The 17357-nt window shown below is 43.2% G+C and overlaps 1 protein-coding gene across 1 annotated transcript in view; it reads right to left on the bottom strand.

Annotated features, from left to right (window-relative positions):
- LOC124805184 overlaps nt 1-17357 on the bottom strand; it is a 38975-nt gene that overhangs the window by 477 nt on the left and 21141 nt on the right. The window contains exons 4-5 of the mRNA XM_047265675.1: nt 2723-2787; nt 1005-1088 (exon numbers count right to left, since the gene is read on the bottom strand). Of these exons, the coding sequence (XP_047121631.1) occupies nt 1005-1088; nt 2723-2787 (149 nt within the window). The remainder of the gene's footprint in view (nt 1-1004; nt 1089-2722; nt 2788-17357) is intronic.

Below are 17357 nucleotides of genomic sequence, written 5' to 3'. Positions count from 1 at the left end.
GTTTAATGAAAATGATGTTCATGTGTTCGCATTACACACCCACAGTGAATTGTCTTGTTGTAAAACGTCAAGAGGAGCATTATAATCTCATATGGACAGTGTAGCTAACTATTGATTCATCTTGAACAAATCTATCGTAGTACACTGCTCATCGAAATTTCCATGCGAGTCTAACGGCAAGAGCACTGCAACCAAATTGCCCCTTCACATAAAAGATGAGTGTGCGACTTGAAACTATGAATACGTTCAGACTGCATTCTTAAGCTCACATAATGACGATGACAGGCGAGAGAAATTCGATCTCATATGTAGGCCCATAGAGAGTCGTCCCTCGCGCATATCACTCGCGAATGGAACAGAAACAGGCAGACATGTGATAGCAAAAGAACCCTCCGCCACCACGTGAAAGGCGCATTACAGATTATGGATGTAAGTGTAAGCAACCATTCATTTAATCTTCAATGTCTGGAGCCGTAAGGAAATGTAACGCTACTTAGTTCATCGTAAAAAATAAGGTAGTCATTCAGAGGGGACGCCTGCGAACGTGAGAGTAAAACAATCTACTTTTTAGTATATAGATTCACCGCTTGTAGTACTGTGTATGAATCCAGATTGTAACGCTAGAAATATGCGTGACAGCATCAAAAATACTTTTTTTATGTAGCCTTCCGCTGGGTGCTGCACTTCTATCAGTCTTTTCCTTCATCATCTGTTTTTGTGCAGCATATAATTACCGCAAACACCACTGCTTACTAGTTGTACAAATGGTCTGACAAATTGAGTGACTGACGGATGAAGTACAGTGTGGAAACGCATATTACTTTTTCAGGGCTTCGTTCCAAGGGTTCTGTACGTCTGTGAATAGTGTTGAGTAGAGACAGATGTGAAACTCAGTTTCCATATGTAGTATTAGTAATTATTCGAGTGACGTTGCAATCGTTAACCTGCATCATTGTGACAGTATCAAAATTTCTACAATTGTGAGAGATAAACGTACAACTTACCGCCAGTCACCATGCAGAAGTGTTCAATGAAGATGTCTGCGCTTCCATAGACGAGGTTACGCTCAGCGGTCAACAATTCTCCGTCTGGAACACACGGATAAAACCGGTAGGAAACTCATTTCTTAGCCTGTGAAACTAAATACACTCCTGGAAATTGAAATAAGAACACCGTGAATTCATTGTCCCAGGAAGGGGAAACTTTATTGACACATTCCTGGGGACAGATACATCATATGATCACACTGACAGAACCACAGGCACATAGACACAGGCAACAGAGCATGCACAATGTCGGCACTAGTACAGTGTATATCCACCTTTCGCAGCAATGCAGGCTGCTATTCTCCCATGGAGACGATCGTAGAGATGCTGGATGTAGTCCTGTGGAACGGCTTGCCATGCGATTTCCACCTGGCGCCTCAGTTGGACCAGCGTTCGTGCTGGACGTGCAGACCGCGTGAGACGTCGCTTCATCCAGTCCCAAACATGCTCAATGGGGGACAGATCCGGAGATCTTGCTGGCCAGGGTAGTTGACTTACACCTTCTAGAGCACGTTGGGTGGCACGGGATGCATACGGACGTGCATTGTCCTGTTGGAACAGCAAGTTCCCTTGCCGGTCTAGGAATGGTAGAACGATGGGTTCGATGACGGTTTGGATGTACCGTGCACTATTCAGTGTCCCCTCGACGATCACCAGTGGTGTACGGCCAGTGTAGGAGATCGCTCCCCACACCATGATGACGGGTGTTGGCCCTGTGTGCTTCGGTCGTATGCAGTCCTGATTGTGGCGCTCACCTGCACGGCGCCAAACACGCATACGACCATCATTGGCACCAAGGCAGAAGCGACTCTCATCGCTGAAGACGACACGTCTCCATTCGTCCCTCCATTCACGCCTGTCGCGACACCACTGGAGGCGGGCTGCACGATGTTGGGGCGTGAGCGGAAGACGGCCTAACGGTGTGCGGGACCGTAGCCCAGCTTCATGGAGACGGTTGCGAATGGTCCTCGCCGATACCCCAGGAGCAACAGTGTCCCTAATTTGCTGGGAAGTGGCGGTGCGGTCCCCTGCGGCACTGCGTAGGATCCTACGGTCTTGGCGTGCATCCGTGCGTCGCTGCGGTCCGGTCCCAGGTCGACGGGCACGTGCACCTTCCGCCGACCACTGGCGACAACATCGATGTACTGTGGAGACCTCACGCCCCACGTGTTGAGCAATTCGGCGGTACGTCCACCCGGCCTCCCGCATGCCCACTATACGCCCTCGCTCAAAGTCCGTCAACTGCACATACGGTTCACGTCCACGCTGTCGCGGCATGCTACCAGTGTTAAAGACTGCGATGGAGCACCGTATGCCACGGCAAACTGGCTGACACTGACGGCGGCGGTGCACAAATGCTGCGCAGCTAGCGCCATTCGACGGCCAACACCGCGGTTCCTGGTGTGTCCGCTGTGACGTGCGTGTGATCATTGCTTGTACAGCCCTCTCGCAGTGTCCGGAGCAAGTATGGTGGGTCTGACACACCGGTGTCAATGTGTTCTTTTTTCCATTTCCAGGAGTGTATAAAGAAACCGAAAAATGTTTCAGAGCCAGACGTAAATAAGACATTGTTCTCCCAGATTGTCCCATCACTCTAGAGCATTAAAGAATGCATCTGATTGCTGGCCAACAAAACGTATTACCGTTAGGAAGTTTGTTCTGGGACAGGTACTCACACTTGCCGTAGTAGGTGCTGTGAAGCCTGTTTCCTTCGATAGTGACGTCGGCCGTGACAGCAGCTCTGAAACGGTATGTTCATTAGAAGCTTAAATTTTTCCGTAAAGCATTGTGCGAAAGACATGTGTATTACAGTAATGCGAATGTAGAAGTGTAGAAGTATTGTGTTTTACTGATGAACCATAGCCCATTTAAATGTTTTCTACTGTACCTAAAGCAATTTAACTTTTTGCCACCGTAGCTGTGGACGGAATTCTCAAAGCGATTCATCACGGGTAAAATTGTCATCATGTAACTGCAATCGAACAATCATTTTATATCTTTCTCTTTTTCATCTGTTGCTAACTTTTTGTATTCCATATTATTCTTTCTAAAAGAATTAGTCCTCAAGCGATTGATAAAGAAAAATTCTTGGCAATTAAAAGAAGTTGAGTGTAGACTTTATATCATTGGCGGTGATGACGCTACGCTACTGGATATTTCTCACTCTCGCAGATTCACAGTTTCCAATATTCGCACTTGTCAATAATTTTCCATTGTCATAAACGCCATTACGTGATCAAAACACGAATCATATTCTGGAGGAGTAGCGGCGAAATTTTGGGAGTGACTAATATATACGTTTTCTGCGATTTGTTTCGGAACCAATGTAGGCTTTCCTCCACACTGCCTAGAAGGACATCATTGTCGACTGTACGTTTAATGCTGAATACCCTTCTTCAGGAATAAAAATCGGTAATTACTATCTATTTACAGCTCGTTTTTCAGGAACGAAATGACGGCCACGATCCGAAGCATTGAAGTCCCGTGCGATTTACTTGACATGGTCTTATTGTGTGTGTGATGCCTAGCCGTCCTCCGACCATTTAAGTTACTGATTTATCTGCCAATCACAGCTCAAATTTGCCATTTTTCGTCACAAAAAATTGCGGCCACATGAGAAAGAAGCAGTAAGTGACACAGGAAATCCTACAACCGACTCGGGATCGAATATCAGACCTGTACCCGATATGGATTTTCAGTCTCTGTTTTAGTTTTCACTGAAGGTATAAATGATGGACCAGATAGATACTCGGTCGCTGAATCTTTCCCTTTAAAGTGCAAACGCCTTAGAGAATGTCTGAAATTTTCAATGGCAGAAGCGAAGTTTAGATTTTGTTTGTGAGTCGTGATTCGAAAAGCTCTGTTCAGTATTTGAATACGAAACGCAAAGGTTCCTGCTTCGAGACCCGATATGTGACACAAGTATTCTTTCTGAAAGTTCCTCTGAACTAGCAGTCCCAGCCGAACCAAGTGTGAGGCAAAATCACTCATTAAGTCTGTCAATAGTAAGAGACTCCCGTCACCCTAGCTACGGACGTCGTATACATATTAAGTATGGAAGTGCTCACGATGGGTCCTGGCTAAAGGCGCCGCTGAGCGTCATCTGGTTAGCAGCCTCGCCAGGGTCCTGTGTGAGGATGAGACAACCCAGGGGGTCCAGGTCCGTTGAGGGTTAGCGGTACTGCTGGTACCACTTCTTGTGGGCCTGCGAACAACACACAACACGTCTGCACTTGTCACACAGTCTCGCTTGTGTTTTGAAGGACGTAGAACAGATTCATGAAATTTATTGGTATTGTCCTTAAAGACATCGCCAGCCAATAGCAGATACATTTTTGTGAGAGGAGCATTGCAGTTTTAGTCACGATATATCTTGTGCAGATGCAAATTTATTTTAATTTCCGCTTATCCTAGACTATGAGAAAATCTACTACAAGTTAGGGCAATAAAATAATGGGGACAGCTGATTGACAACAATGAACCTCAAAATTTGTTGAATGCCATTACATGATGGTCAATAAACAATAAATTATTATAAATGAAAAGTTGTTGACTGAAAATCAGGGAGTAAAACTGGTGTACGGTCTCTCACCAATTCTTTTGATACATGTATGTATCTACAGAGTTTTAGAAGAATGGAATCCGAAAAGCCCCAAGGAGACGGACGTGTAAAGAAACAAACGTGTTAACTGTATTTTATTTACGGACGACCAGGCTGCCGAAGCAGAGAGTGAAAGCAATTTACCAGAAAATGCGGTTAATTTGAATAACGATTTCTTGACTTAACGAATGGTTATGTTTATAAATAAAACAAAAGCAATGTCACTGGAAGTGAAACAAGTAAGAAGAGCAATATAGCGTAGAACACTGAGATAACAGAGCAAAGAAATTTCTTTAAATGTATCAGTTGAGAGATATCAATAAATATAACTAATTCAGATATGTATCAAAATATAACGTTATAATTGTTTCTTTATGGAGCTATCTTGTTAGAATTATATGGAAAGAGATAACGCTTAGGCTACACAACGTAATGTCTAAGCTTTCTCTTGTGGATGGTAGCGAAAACTGGATACTAAGGAAAGAAAGAGACGAATAATTATAGCAGCTGGCATGGAGATAAGGATTCTGTGGTCACTTGTTGGATTAACGTTATCTGCCGGCCGGAGTGGCCGTGCTGTTCTAGGCGCTACAGTCTGGAACCGAGCGACCGCTACGGTCGCAGGTTTGAATCCTGTCTCGGGCATGGATGGGTGTGATGGCCTTAGGTTGGTTAGGTTTAATTAGTTCTAAGTTCTAGGCGACTGATGACCTCAGAAGTTAAGTCGCATAGTGCTCAGAGCCATTTGAACCATTTTGATAACGTTAAGAGACAGAATGAGAAGTGAAGACATAAGACAGCTCCTAGAAATGTAAACGAACAGGCACTACCAACAAAAAACGTGTGACCACACAAAAATGTCGCCACGTACGCAATACAACGTAATCAGACTGGGAGACCGGATATACGACACACGATCAAGAGATAAAGTCGGTTTGGTTAAAGTCGTTTGGTTTTGGAACGAGATAAACGTATCCCATAGACTGGAAGAAGATAAAGAACAGCATGGGAACCTACTGCTGAATGTTGATACATTTATATGTGGATGATGTACTTTGAAAACATAAAAGACCTCCACATTAAGGTAAACGTCTTTCGATGAGGGTGGGCAATGAGTATGGTGTTACTCTGCATCTGGCTAAAGAGACTGCCTACACTACGCTTTACTGTCCACTTCTGGATTACTGCCGCGTGGGCTGCGATCCTTACCAATAGAATGAACGGAACACGACGATAAAGTTGAAAGGAGAACAGCAGGTTTTGTATTATAGCGAATAGGAGTGTCACTGACATGATGCAGGATGTAGTGTGGGCAGCAGTAAAGCAAAGGTGTTTTCCGTTGCGGCGGAGTCTTCTCACAGAATGTCAATCACCAGTTTTATCCTCCATAATCAAAAATATTTTGCTGGCGCCGACCTACATAGGAAGAAACGATCTTCATAATAAAATAAGTGAAATCAGAGCTCGCACGGAAAGATATAAGCGTACGTCTTTTTCTGCGTGCTCTTCGAGAATGTAATAATACAGAATTATTGTAAACGTGGTAAGATGAACGCTGTGCCCGGCACTTGAGTATCCATGTAGATGTAGATGCAGATGTAGATGACCAGAAGCAGACTGCCAGATGACGGGAACTCACCGTGGTGACGCTGAAGGTCTCTGTGGAGGCGTCGGGCAGCGTGCAGGAGTCGGCCAGGACTGCCCCAGCCAACAATATCGGCACTAGCAATACCAGGGTGGAAGTCATCATCTGTAGGAGAAAAGGCAGCGACATGTGAGAAATACGAACTGCATTCCTGGAAAGTGAGTCGGTGAATGCGCTCTAAGTGGTTCAATTCGCCATAACTTCTACCGCTGCGTTGTCAGTTACGTAAGGAACTGACGCTAGGAACGTCGACATGCAGTCGTGAAAGCGGATGTGAAAGCAAACAGCCGTGCCCGAAAACTGGGTACATAACTACAATAGTTACGGCCTAAATAGCCAAAAGACCGATTCAGCCTTAAGAATACATTCTCCGCTCATAATGTGATATTAAATCAAAGCACTGAAAAAGTTTGATACAATAATCATTTTATCAAAGTGTTTGAGAACAGTATACATTCTGATGGTTGAACAAGTCTTAAAGCCATTTATATTGTTACAGCTGCCACTTGATAATGCCACAGTAGACAGCGATTGTGAATAAACTTAACGACGCTCCAGGGGTAAATATTGTCATTTCTGAAGCATGATTTTCAGAATGTTTTCGACCCGGATGTAAAAGGTTCGATTCGTCGTTTTGATAGAAAAACAAATTTGCAGCAGCACACTCGTGCGCCAGATTGGGGTGGCGACTTCGGGGTGTGGGAGGGTACAAAGTAACTGATCACCAGAATTCGCGGAAGCGTCCTGCTGAACATTTCAAACCTTCTCACAGCCTCTTATACGTTACAGACTTATGACGCTGTCTATGGTAATTCGTCAGTCGTGTGGGGTGGTTAATCTCGACGACCCCTTCGGTGATAATCGACAGGAAAGGCTCTCTGCCGGCACCGGGTTACACCCTGTCCATTCCCTGTCTTTCTGTCATCAACAAACGCGATTTAAAACGCTACAAGCATCATTCATATTCACATACAATTCAGACATATACGCACTTCATGATATAATGCCACACGACGTTACTCCATTTAGAAGATGATAACTGTATGTACGAGACAAGTCATCAGTTGCATGTCATACTCAAGCTTCTTGATTTTCTAACTTCGACATTCAGCTTCACCAACACGACGAAAAACTACCTGTTTCGGCCAATGTTTAGTGAGAAAAATAGTGTCTCTTAATCACAGCGGGGACATCGATTCAGAAGTAACGGACGACCTACAAAACTAAAATGAAATACGAGAAAGGTGCATAGACGATATACGAGAATAAGAGGAAGCAACTTACTGCTAACGATTACTCTTTCGAAAGATAAACTCAGAAAGCTACACGGCCTTTTTATACTAAACGCTTCGAACTTCCAGATAAACTGGCCAGATAAACTAGCAGCTGGATATACTGAAGAAGATGCGTCAGATGAGGCTTTGACGTAAGTAATTTAATATTTGTTTATCTGTGTGTATGTTTCAAGACACAGTAAGATATTCAGACGATGACAGCTGTGGCCTCCATTGCATAATATTTACCTTTCTCACGTTAACCATAACTGGCAATAAGTTATGTTACTGCCCTTCTAGTTGCTACCAATTAAATTTTACGTTATTATCATCTTCTTACTTCGAACCCATAAAATCTCAGTATAGTATAAAAATATTTATACGGTTAAATAGAGCTGACCTAGTATGCTAGAAATGTAATAATACGACAAACCGATTACATACTCATCAGTCATGTTGATTTACAGGATAGGTCGGCCTGTCAGGGATGTGCAATTTTTCGCTTCGTAGCTCTCTGTCAAACTCTGCAGTAGTGTTTCATAAAGGCGGTTGCTTTGCGGTTACGTTTCTTCACACTCCGTTGTAACGGCGGCCGTCAATATTATTTTATGGTGAAATAACTGGAGAAGAAAGAGTCACATTGGTAGCACTCTAAATCCTTTGATGCCAATTTTGTTTTGAGCACTTTCACTCTGTTATTTCGTAACAGAAGCAATGATATAATTATATCCTGTCACAACTATGCGCATACATTCCAAATATTTGTAGCAGTCCTTCATCTGTAAATATTTGCCACATCTCTAGTATCAAGGTTCCTACACTTAAAATGCTCTAAACATTCTCTTGTTACGTTCCTTACAAATTTGTAGTCTGTCCGCAGGTCAAAGGGAGACCAGGGCGTACTATCGCATCCAAGATATTTCTAGGTATCTAATGAGGTGCCCAAAGTAATTCTAGGGCTTTACGTGTTATCGTATTCTTCAATCCGAAGCCTGGTTTGATTTAGAACTTCATACTACTCTATGCTGTCAACGCCCTTTCATCACCGAATAACTACCGCCACCTGCACCCTGCTGAATCCGCTGGCTGTATCTATCTATCTCTTGGTTAGCCTCTAGGGTTGGTGGCCATCCCCCCCCCCCCCCCCCAAACCCAACTGTAAGTTGGTGATCCCTTGATGTCTCAGAATGTGCCCTCTCAAACGATCCCTCTTTTAGTCAAGATGTTTCCCAAATTTCTTGTCTTACCAATTCCATTAAGTACCTCCTCATCAGTTACGCGATCTGCCCAATTAATCTTAGGATATCACAGGATACACTGAATTTAATTGATGAAAGGAGAAAATATAAAAATTGAGCTAATGAAGATGACGAATGGGAAAACAAACGTCTAAGAATTGAGACTGGAAGTAAGTGCAAAACAGTCAAACAGGAGATGAGAAGTATAATGGTTTAGAGGAAGGGGAAAATAGTTATCCTCTATAGGATACTTGAAAATGATTTCTTCCGTAGCAAAAACCTCTGTCCTCCTCTTCTCTAAACTGTTTGTCGTCGATGATTCACTTCCGTACGTGGCCACACTCCAGAACAGATAAGACTTAAAAACGTAGCTACTATCTTACTTTACGAAATAAGAACCAGAGCACCGCACGCTGCTACAAGGTTCCTCCTACACTGGGTTCTATTTTGTGCTTCCTGGAGTCAATCACTCTCTATTCAAATCTGCAGCAAGTCCTCATGGATTCCACCCCTCCATCTCTTCTTCCTCCTGGTGGGCATTTTCCACAGTTAGTATAATCGATAGCTTTCAACGGCCATCGGTATTGATACCGCCCATGCAAGGCGCTTGGTTCTCTTGAGTCCTACAGTGTTTGGTCTTGCGAACACTTAAACCAATATTCAGTATTAACAAACTTCTGTTCTTCAGAAACTCTTTTATTGCCATCTCCAGTCCTCATTTTATATCCTTTTTACTTCAGCCGCCATGTTACTTTGTTACCCAAATAGATTTCCTTCCCATTTCCAGTCAACATTTTGTATCCTCCCTACATCGGCCATCATCGGTTTTTTTTCTGCCTAAACAGCAAAAGTCATCTACTACTTTTCTTGCCTAGTTTTCTAAGTTCATTCCCTTAGTATTACTTGATTCCATTCAACTACATTTCATTATCATTGTTTTCTTGACGTTCATGTTGTATGTTCCTTTCAAGACACTGTCCACTACGTTCAACTGCTGTTGCAAGACCTTTTCGTCTTTGGTTGAACGACAATATCATCGGCAAACCTCACTGTTTTTATTTCTTTTCCTTAATCTGTAATACCTACACCGAACATTTCCATGTTTTCGTTAACTGTTTGCTCAGTGTACAGATCGAAGAACATTGGGGACAAACTACAGCCGTGTCTCACTTCCTTTTCATCACTGCATCCCCTTCATGCATTGGACTCTTATAACTGTCGTCTGGTTTCTGTACAAGTTGTAAATAGCCTTTTCCGCACTTTGTTTTATCCCTCTAGCTTCCGAATTTCAAAGAGAATATTCCAGTCAACACTATCTAAGGCTTTCTTTCTAGGGCTTTCTCTAAGTCTACAAATTCTCTGAGCGTAGGCTCGCCTTTCCTTAACCTACATTCTAAGAGAAGTCGTAGGGTGAGCATTGTTTGGTGCGTTCCTACTTTTCTCTGGAATCCAAACTGATCTACCCCGAAGTTAGTTTATACCAAGTTTTCCGTTATTCTATAAATAATCGTGCTTGATTTTGAACCATGATTTATTAAACTGTTTAGGTAAAATTTACATCTGTCAGTACCTGGTATCTTTGGATTTGGAATTATTACTTTATTCTTGAATTTGAGGATATTTCGCCAGTCTCACACGTCTTGCACATCTAATGGAATAGTTTCGAAATGGCTGGTTCTCCCAAGTATGTCAGTAATTGTAACGGAATACCATCTACTCCGGGCGCCTTGTTTTGGGATAGGCCTTTCAGTGAAATGTCAAATTCGTCCCGCAGTATCATATGTACTGCCTCATCTTCATCTACGTCCTCCTCCATTTCTAAGATATTCTTCACCTTCATTGTATAGACCCTGTATACACTCCTCCCACCTTGAGCGCTTCTTTCTTTGCTTAGTACTTGTTTTCCATCTGAAATCTTGATGTTTCTACAACTGCTTCTGTTTACTCCAAAGAACATTTTAATTTTCCTGTAGCTGATAACTATATTTCCCCTTCTTCTAAATCCTTATATTTTCCTCTAGGCACTCTTGCTTGGAGATTTTGCACTTGCTGTCAATGTAGTTTTTAGATGTTTGTATTCTCTTTCGCCCGTTACGTTGGCTGGATTTTTATATTCTGCCTTTTACCAGTTAAATTAAATACCTCCTGTGACATTCAAGTATTTCCACTAGGCCTTGTCTTTTTACCTATTTAATTTTTTGATGCCATCACTGTTCCATGTCTTCAAGGAACTCGTTGGCCTTCTACTGTTTTTCTTTTCCGTGTTGTAGTGTTGTTTCCAAATTCTCTCTCCTAAACTCTAAAAAAACTTTCGTCCTTTCAGTTTATCCAGATTCCGTCTCCTTATTTTCTTATCTTTTTGCAATTTCTTCAGGTCTCCTATGTAGTTGACGACTAATAAGTTGTGGTCAGAATCCGTATCTGTTCCTGAAGTTTCAACAACTGTGACTTGTATATCAACGGGCCATCTTCAACTTGAAAGGTGCCTTACTCAGAACTTTCACTTCTTTGCAATATATTTTGTCCTATTTAGGAATCGCCATGCTTGCATTTTCTATAATTTGTGAGAGCTTGCTCTAACCAGATTTGATATACCGATACAAGCTCTTCAGTAATCTCTTTGTTTGATCACCGTGACAGACTTAGGCCTTTGGCGAGTGGGTCTGCTCTGGACGGATGGTATTCATTTTCAGATGTGGGACCTATGACCCTTTCTGTTTGAAACTAGTTTGCCATTGCACGTTGTCAATACTTGATCGGACTCGGAATGGTAAATTCGAAGACGCAGTCTGTGCAGCTTTCAGATGTCGAAAAGGAATCTGCCATTGTCTGACCGAGATCCACGCTGGTGAGTAGACTTCGCAATAGGTAAGGAATCAGGTGATACCAACAGAATTTATGTACTGTGAAGAGAGGTAGTTTTACGTGGCGACGTTTGTTTGGCAAGGAAGAATTAACTCCTACTGCGATCTTGGTGCCATATCAGCTGAGTGTTGGTGATTTGTGTCACTCCCGGGTGCGTGCGTGGATAGACGAAGCGGTTAACGTAACCTCTCACCACACGCGAGAAATCCTGGTACGAGTCAGGTTCGGCACAAATTATTATTTATTCTGTAATATTCTGCGGCTGATGTAGAACTATAACCGCAGTTCGCTGTTGCATCACATATATTTTTCACTCTAGGACAAAGAAAATTAGCACCACGATGAACTTATCCGAATATGACGGAAATCGATAGATGTGATGTAGATGTACAGACACACAAAACTGGTTACAGTTTCACAAATGTTGGGTGATTTACTCAAGGGAAAGAGCTTCATAAATTGAGAAAATTGTATCCCATTGGCACCACAGATAAATATAGACGTCGTTGAGTAGTTCTTCCCATAATAACTGTAAACCTTCTCAATTAGGAAGAGATCTGGTGACCTTGGCGGCCAAAACAGCGTTTGGCAAGCACGAAGATAAGCAGTAGAAAGAAACACTCGACGTGTGCGGGCGGGAATTATCTTGCTGAAATGTACGTCCTGGATGGCTTGCCATGAAGAGCCAAAAAACAGGACGCAGAATATAGTCAACGAACAGCCCTCCAGCAAGAGTGCCGCGCGTAACAAGCAGAGGGGCCCTACTAAAAAAAAAAAAAAATCGTATTCTAGTCCAGCACTTCTGGTTGTCGGGACGTATGGTGGAAACAGTTAGGTTGTTATCCCACCGCCGTCTCGTTTATCCTCAGGCAAGTTTCGGCCAGGAATCCCGTTGAATGCTGTAGAATTGTCTTCATTGATGAGTCCCGCTTCGAACTGAGCGCCGATGACGAGGAAGTCATGTCGTGGGCACTACAACTATAAACTCAGAGTGCGTTAATAGTGTCAGACATTTGTCAGTGGCTTGAGAGAAGTCTATTCTTCTTCATACACATACACAACTTTCAAATCATTCACTTTCATTTGTTACTTCCTTCTGAATAAGAACCTGAATGGCTTACATTTCTCGTTTCAGATCAGAAATACTCGCCTTTTACTTAATAATTGTCAGTGCACTGGTGAATCTGTCATTTCTACTTAGGTCATTCATGTGACTAAGTTTCCGAGGTGGTCATGGCCACACAACGGGGAGCAACGAATTTCGAACGCGGACTCGTAGTTGGAGATAGACGCATGGGAAAATGTATTTCGGAAATCGTTAGGAAATTCAATATTCTAAGATGCACAGTGTCAAGAGTGTGAAGAGAATACCAGATTTCAGACATTACTCCTCACTGAGGGACAAGGCAGTAGCCGACGGCCATCATCACGTAAAGACCGAGAGCAGCAGCGTTTACATAGAATCGTCAGCCTGAACAGACCAGCAACACTGCTGTTGATATACTTTCCGGGATATGAGGTCGTGGTCCAAGAACTTTTCTGCTCCTTACGTTTCGTCCAGCGCAGTTCTGGACGAAACGTAAGGAGCAGAAAAGTTCTTGGACCACGACCCCATATTCCGAAAAGTATATCAAGAGCCATGTCACCCGGTCGTGAAAGCCTTCATTCTACAAGCAACACTGCGCCGTGTACTTATAACATTTTCGCGGCATACTTTCTCTTCAAATAATTTTCGCCTGTACAGCCGGATCCCGTCGACAGTTTGTCACGAAATTTTGGGCCAGAAATGTCATGCCACCTTCAGGAGAATGACAGCTACTGAAGGGCCCAGGTAGATCCAAGGTATTTACGCCGAATCTCGCGTATACGAAATGTGCAGGCGTCATTCGGCGCAAGCATCGCGTGTTGACACGCACGGGACAGCCCATCTGCGTGTGATACCCTCTTTGGTGGAACTGAGACGATCTAATCATTGAGTATCGGATGACCCTGTCGATTCCGCTGTGACTGCATAACATTAATAATAGGATTCCAATTTTTGTACAGTTGAAAGCCGTTGTCATAATTTGTAAAATTATAGGTAAGACGTATTGCCATCGATTCTTCGGTTACTGATTCCCATAAAATGGAATCTATAGCTAAAATGTTTGTTCTACTGTGTTCCATTGAATGCTCCACGTAACCACAGTGTTCTGCTGCTGCTGATGTAGTCGGTTGCCGAAGACGGTCGTAACTACCGTGCTCTGTAGAAAGCTCCAAGGCAGTTCATGTCGTCGGCCCTGTATACGCAGCATCACACTCACAGGGAATTTTGTAAACTCCCGCTTTCTTCAGCTGAAAGTCGTCTTTAGCGGATCTAACCAGAGCCAAGCGCATCCCTGGTGGACGGAAGAAAACCTGGATTTTGAAACTTCCTGACCGATTAAAACTGTGTGCCGGACTGAGACGCGAAGTCTCGACCTTTCCCTTTCACCGGCTAGTGCTCTACCAACTGACTCACCCAAGCACGACCCACGACCCGTCCTCATAGAGTGAAAATATCATTCTCGAATCATCCCCCACGCTGTGGCTAAGCCATGTCTCCGTAATATCCTTTCTTGCAGGAGTGCTAGTTCTTCAAATTTCGCAGAAGAGCTTCTTTGGAGTTTAGAAGGTAGGAGACGAGGTGCTGGCAGAATTGCAGCTGTGAGGACTGGTAGTGAGTCATGCTTCGGTAGTTCAGATGGTACAGCACTTGCCCCCGAAAGGCAAACATCCCCAGTTCGAGTCTCAGTACGGCACATACGAGGGCAGTTCAATAAGTAATGCAACACATTTTTTTTCTGAAATAGGGGTTGTTTTATTCAGCATTGAAATACACCAGGTTATTCCCCAATCTTTTAGCTACACAACACTATTTGTCAACGTAATCTCCATTCAATGCTACGGCCTTACGCCACCTTGAAATGAGGGCCTGTATGCCTGCACGGTACCATTCCACTGGTCGATGTCGGAGCCAACGTCGTACTGCATCAATAACTTCTTCATCATCCGCGTAGTGCCTCCCACGGATTGCGTCCTTCATTGGGCCAAAAATATGGAAATCCGACGGTGCGAGATCGGGGCTGTAGGGTGCATGAGGAAGAACAGTCTACTGAAGTTTTGTAAGCTCCTCTCGGGTGCGAAGACTTGTGTGAGGTCTTGCGTTGTCATGAAGAAGGAGAAGTTCGTTCAGATTTTTGTGCCTACGAACACGCTGAAGTCGTTTCTTCAATTTCCGAAGAGTAGCACAATACACTTCAGAGTTGATCGTTTGACCATGGGGAAGGACATCGAACAGAATAACCCCTTCAGCGTCCCAGAAGACTGTAACCATGACTTTATCGGCTGAGGGTATGGCTTTAAACTTTTTCTTGGTAGGGGAGTGGGTGTGGCGCCTCTCCATTGATTGCCGTTTTGTTTCAGGTTCGAAGTGATGAACCCATGTTTCATAGCCTGTAACAATCTTTGACAAGAAATTGTCACCCTCAGCCACATGACGAGCAAGCAATTCCGCACAGATGGTTCTCCTTTGCTCTTTAAGGTGTTCGGTTAGACAACGAGGGACCCAGCGGGAACAAACCTTTGAATATCCCAACTGGTGAACAATTGTGACTGCACTACCAACAGTGATGTCAAGTTGAGCACTGAGTTGTTCGATGGTGATCCGTCGATCATCTCGAACGAGTGTGTTCGCACGCTCCGCCATTGCAGGAGTCACAGCTGTGCACGGCCGGCCCGCACGCGGGAGATCAGACAGTCTTGCTTGACCTTGCGGCGATGATGACACACGCTTTGCCCAACGACTCACCGTGCGTTTGTCCACTGCCAGATCATCGTAGACATTCTGCAAGCGCCTATGAATATCTGAGATGCCCTGGTTTTCCGCCAAAAGAAACTCGATCACTGCCCATTGTTTGCAACGCACATCCGTTACAGACGCCATTTTAACAGCTCCGTACAGCGCTGCCACCTGTCGGAAGTCAATGAAACTATACGAGACGAAGCGGGAATGTTCGAAAATATTCCACAAGAAATTTCCGGTTTTTTCAACCAAAATTGGCCGAGAAAAAAAAAGTGTTGCATTACTTATTGAACTGCCCTCGTATTTTTAATTTGTTAGGATGTTTCATATCAACGCACACTCCGTTGCAGAGTGAAAATATCATTCTGGAATCTGGCTTTTGTGTTTCCTAAGTAGTAAACCTCCATCCTCCGTAAATAATGCCCATGCACATTCGCAACATCTTCTTCTTACTGCTTTGCTTGTCTGGCGATTTCTTGATGGTTAGGGGACAAATGTATGTTGTTATGTGGATAGTAACGAAGTCTAGAATTGCCCTTTCCTCCACCTTCATCAAATATTTTGATACTTCCGAACGTACTGCATATAATGTCAGGTTATCAATCTCATTCGATTCATTAGTGGAATTTTAACAGTTCGTCGCACACTTTCCCTCCGATTTACCCTGCTTTTTTTTTTTCTTTTTTCTTTTTTTTTTTTTTTTTACCGCCGTCATCTTATCCTTCCTTCTGTTGATCATCTTTCTCTTGCTCCCATTCTCCTCCTTTCTTGTTTTCCATCTCCTCCTCTTCATCTTTACCAAAATCTTCTCTTTTTACGATGTCCATGAGCAACGGTAATAGATAATAATTCTCAGGTTAATAGTCAAATGAAATCTACTTGTTGCTATTTGATCACTGGAAGATGAGTGCAAAACCTTAAATCAATCCGGTGGCTTGACTGATTACAAAGTTGTTCAATTCTGCACTGTTGCGTTGTGCCGTTATAAACTGCTTTGAGTAACACAGACCCAGCCTAATGAACAATTAGAAAATAGTATACAAAATGTAGAAGGAATTATTGAATAAAGGTGATGGAGGAACTGTCCCGCAGGGTAAATATTTAGCTTGACGCTGTTGTTAAGATTCGTTGTCATTCACTTATGTAACTCAAAGAGAAATTATACTAAATAGTGACCTTACGACGGCTAATTACTACACCCATTGAAACACACTTGAATTCCGTGATCTAACAGAGCATGGACAGTGTACACAGGCAATAACGATGGAGGGTTTCCCAGTGCGCCAAAATCAGAGCACTGTACCAATTTGTAATATCCTATAAGTTCACTCGATGCTTTATGCTTTGTCTGATTCGCTAAGAAAAGTTCAGTAGCAACTCTACACCACCCGTAATCAATAATACTCTGTCTACGTTGCAAACAGTAGCATTGAAAATAATTAAATCGGGAATGGTTGCACGCCGCTCTATCACTTAATAACACATAGTTCACACGCAGCACGAACTTCATGAGTCTCATCCAACCAAAGGTAAACGTCGAAAGACCTCCGACTCACTCTCCTGTCTCTTATTTAAACGTTCCGTCACATGACTGACTTGTTTTGATCATGGGCGGGCCTGTAAGTCCGAGCACTATTCTCAAAGAAATAAGAATTATAAGCGTTAAATATCCTAAATATATGCGTTAAGCGTCTCTCAACAATTGTAATTGAACAATTCATTTCAATGCAGTTAAATATTGGCAATTAATCAACCTCAAAATTTCTCTTTGTTCGACGTATAACGGGAAAGACAATCGATAGTCAAGTGTGCAACTTTATTCTCTTGCCAATAACCACTGTGTTACTCCAGTAACTGTTTTATAA

This window comes from Schistocerca piceifrons, chromosome 7, assembly GCF_021461385.2.
Source record: "Schistocerca piceifrons isolate TAMUIC-IGC-003096 chromosome 7, iqSchPice1.1, whole genome shotgun sequence".
Classification (NCBI taxonomy): domain Eukaryota; kingdom Metazoa; phylum Arthropoda; class Insecta; order Orthoptera; family Acrididae; genus Schistocerca; species Schistocerca piceifrons.
Note: the sequence above shows the minus strand (reverse complement) of the source record. Positions and strands in the feature narration are given on the sequence as shown.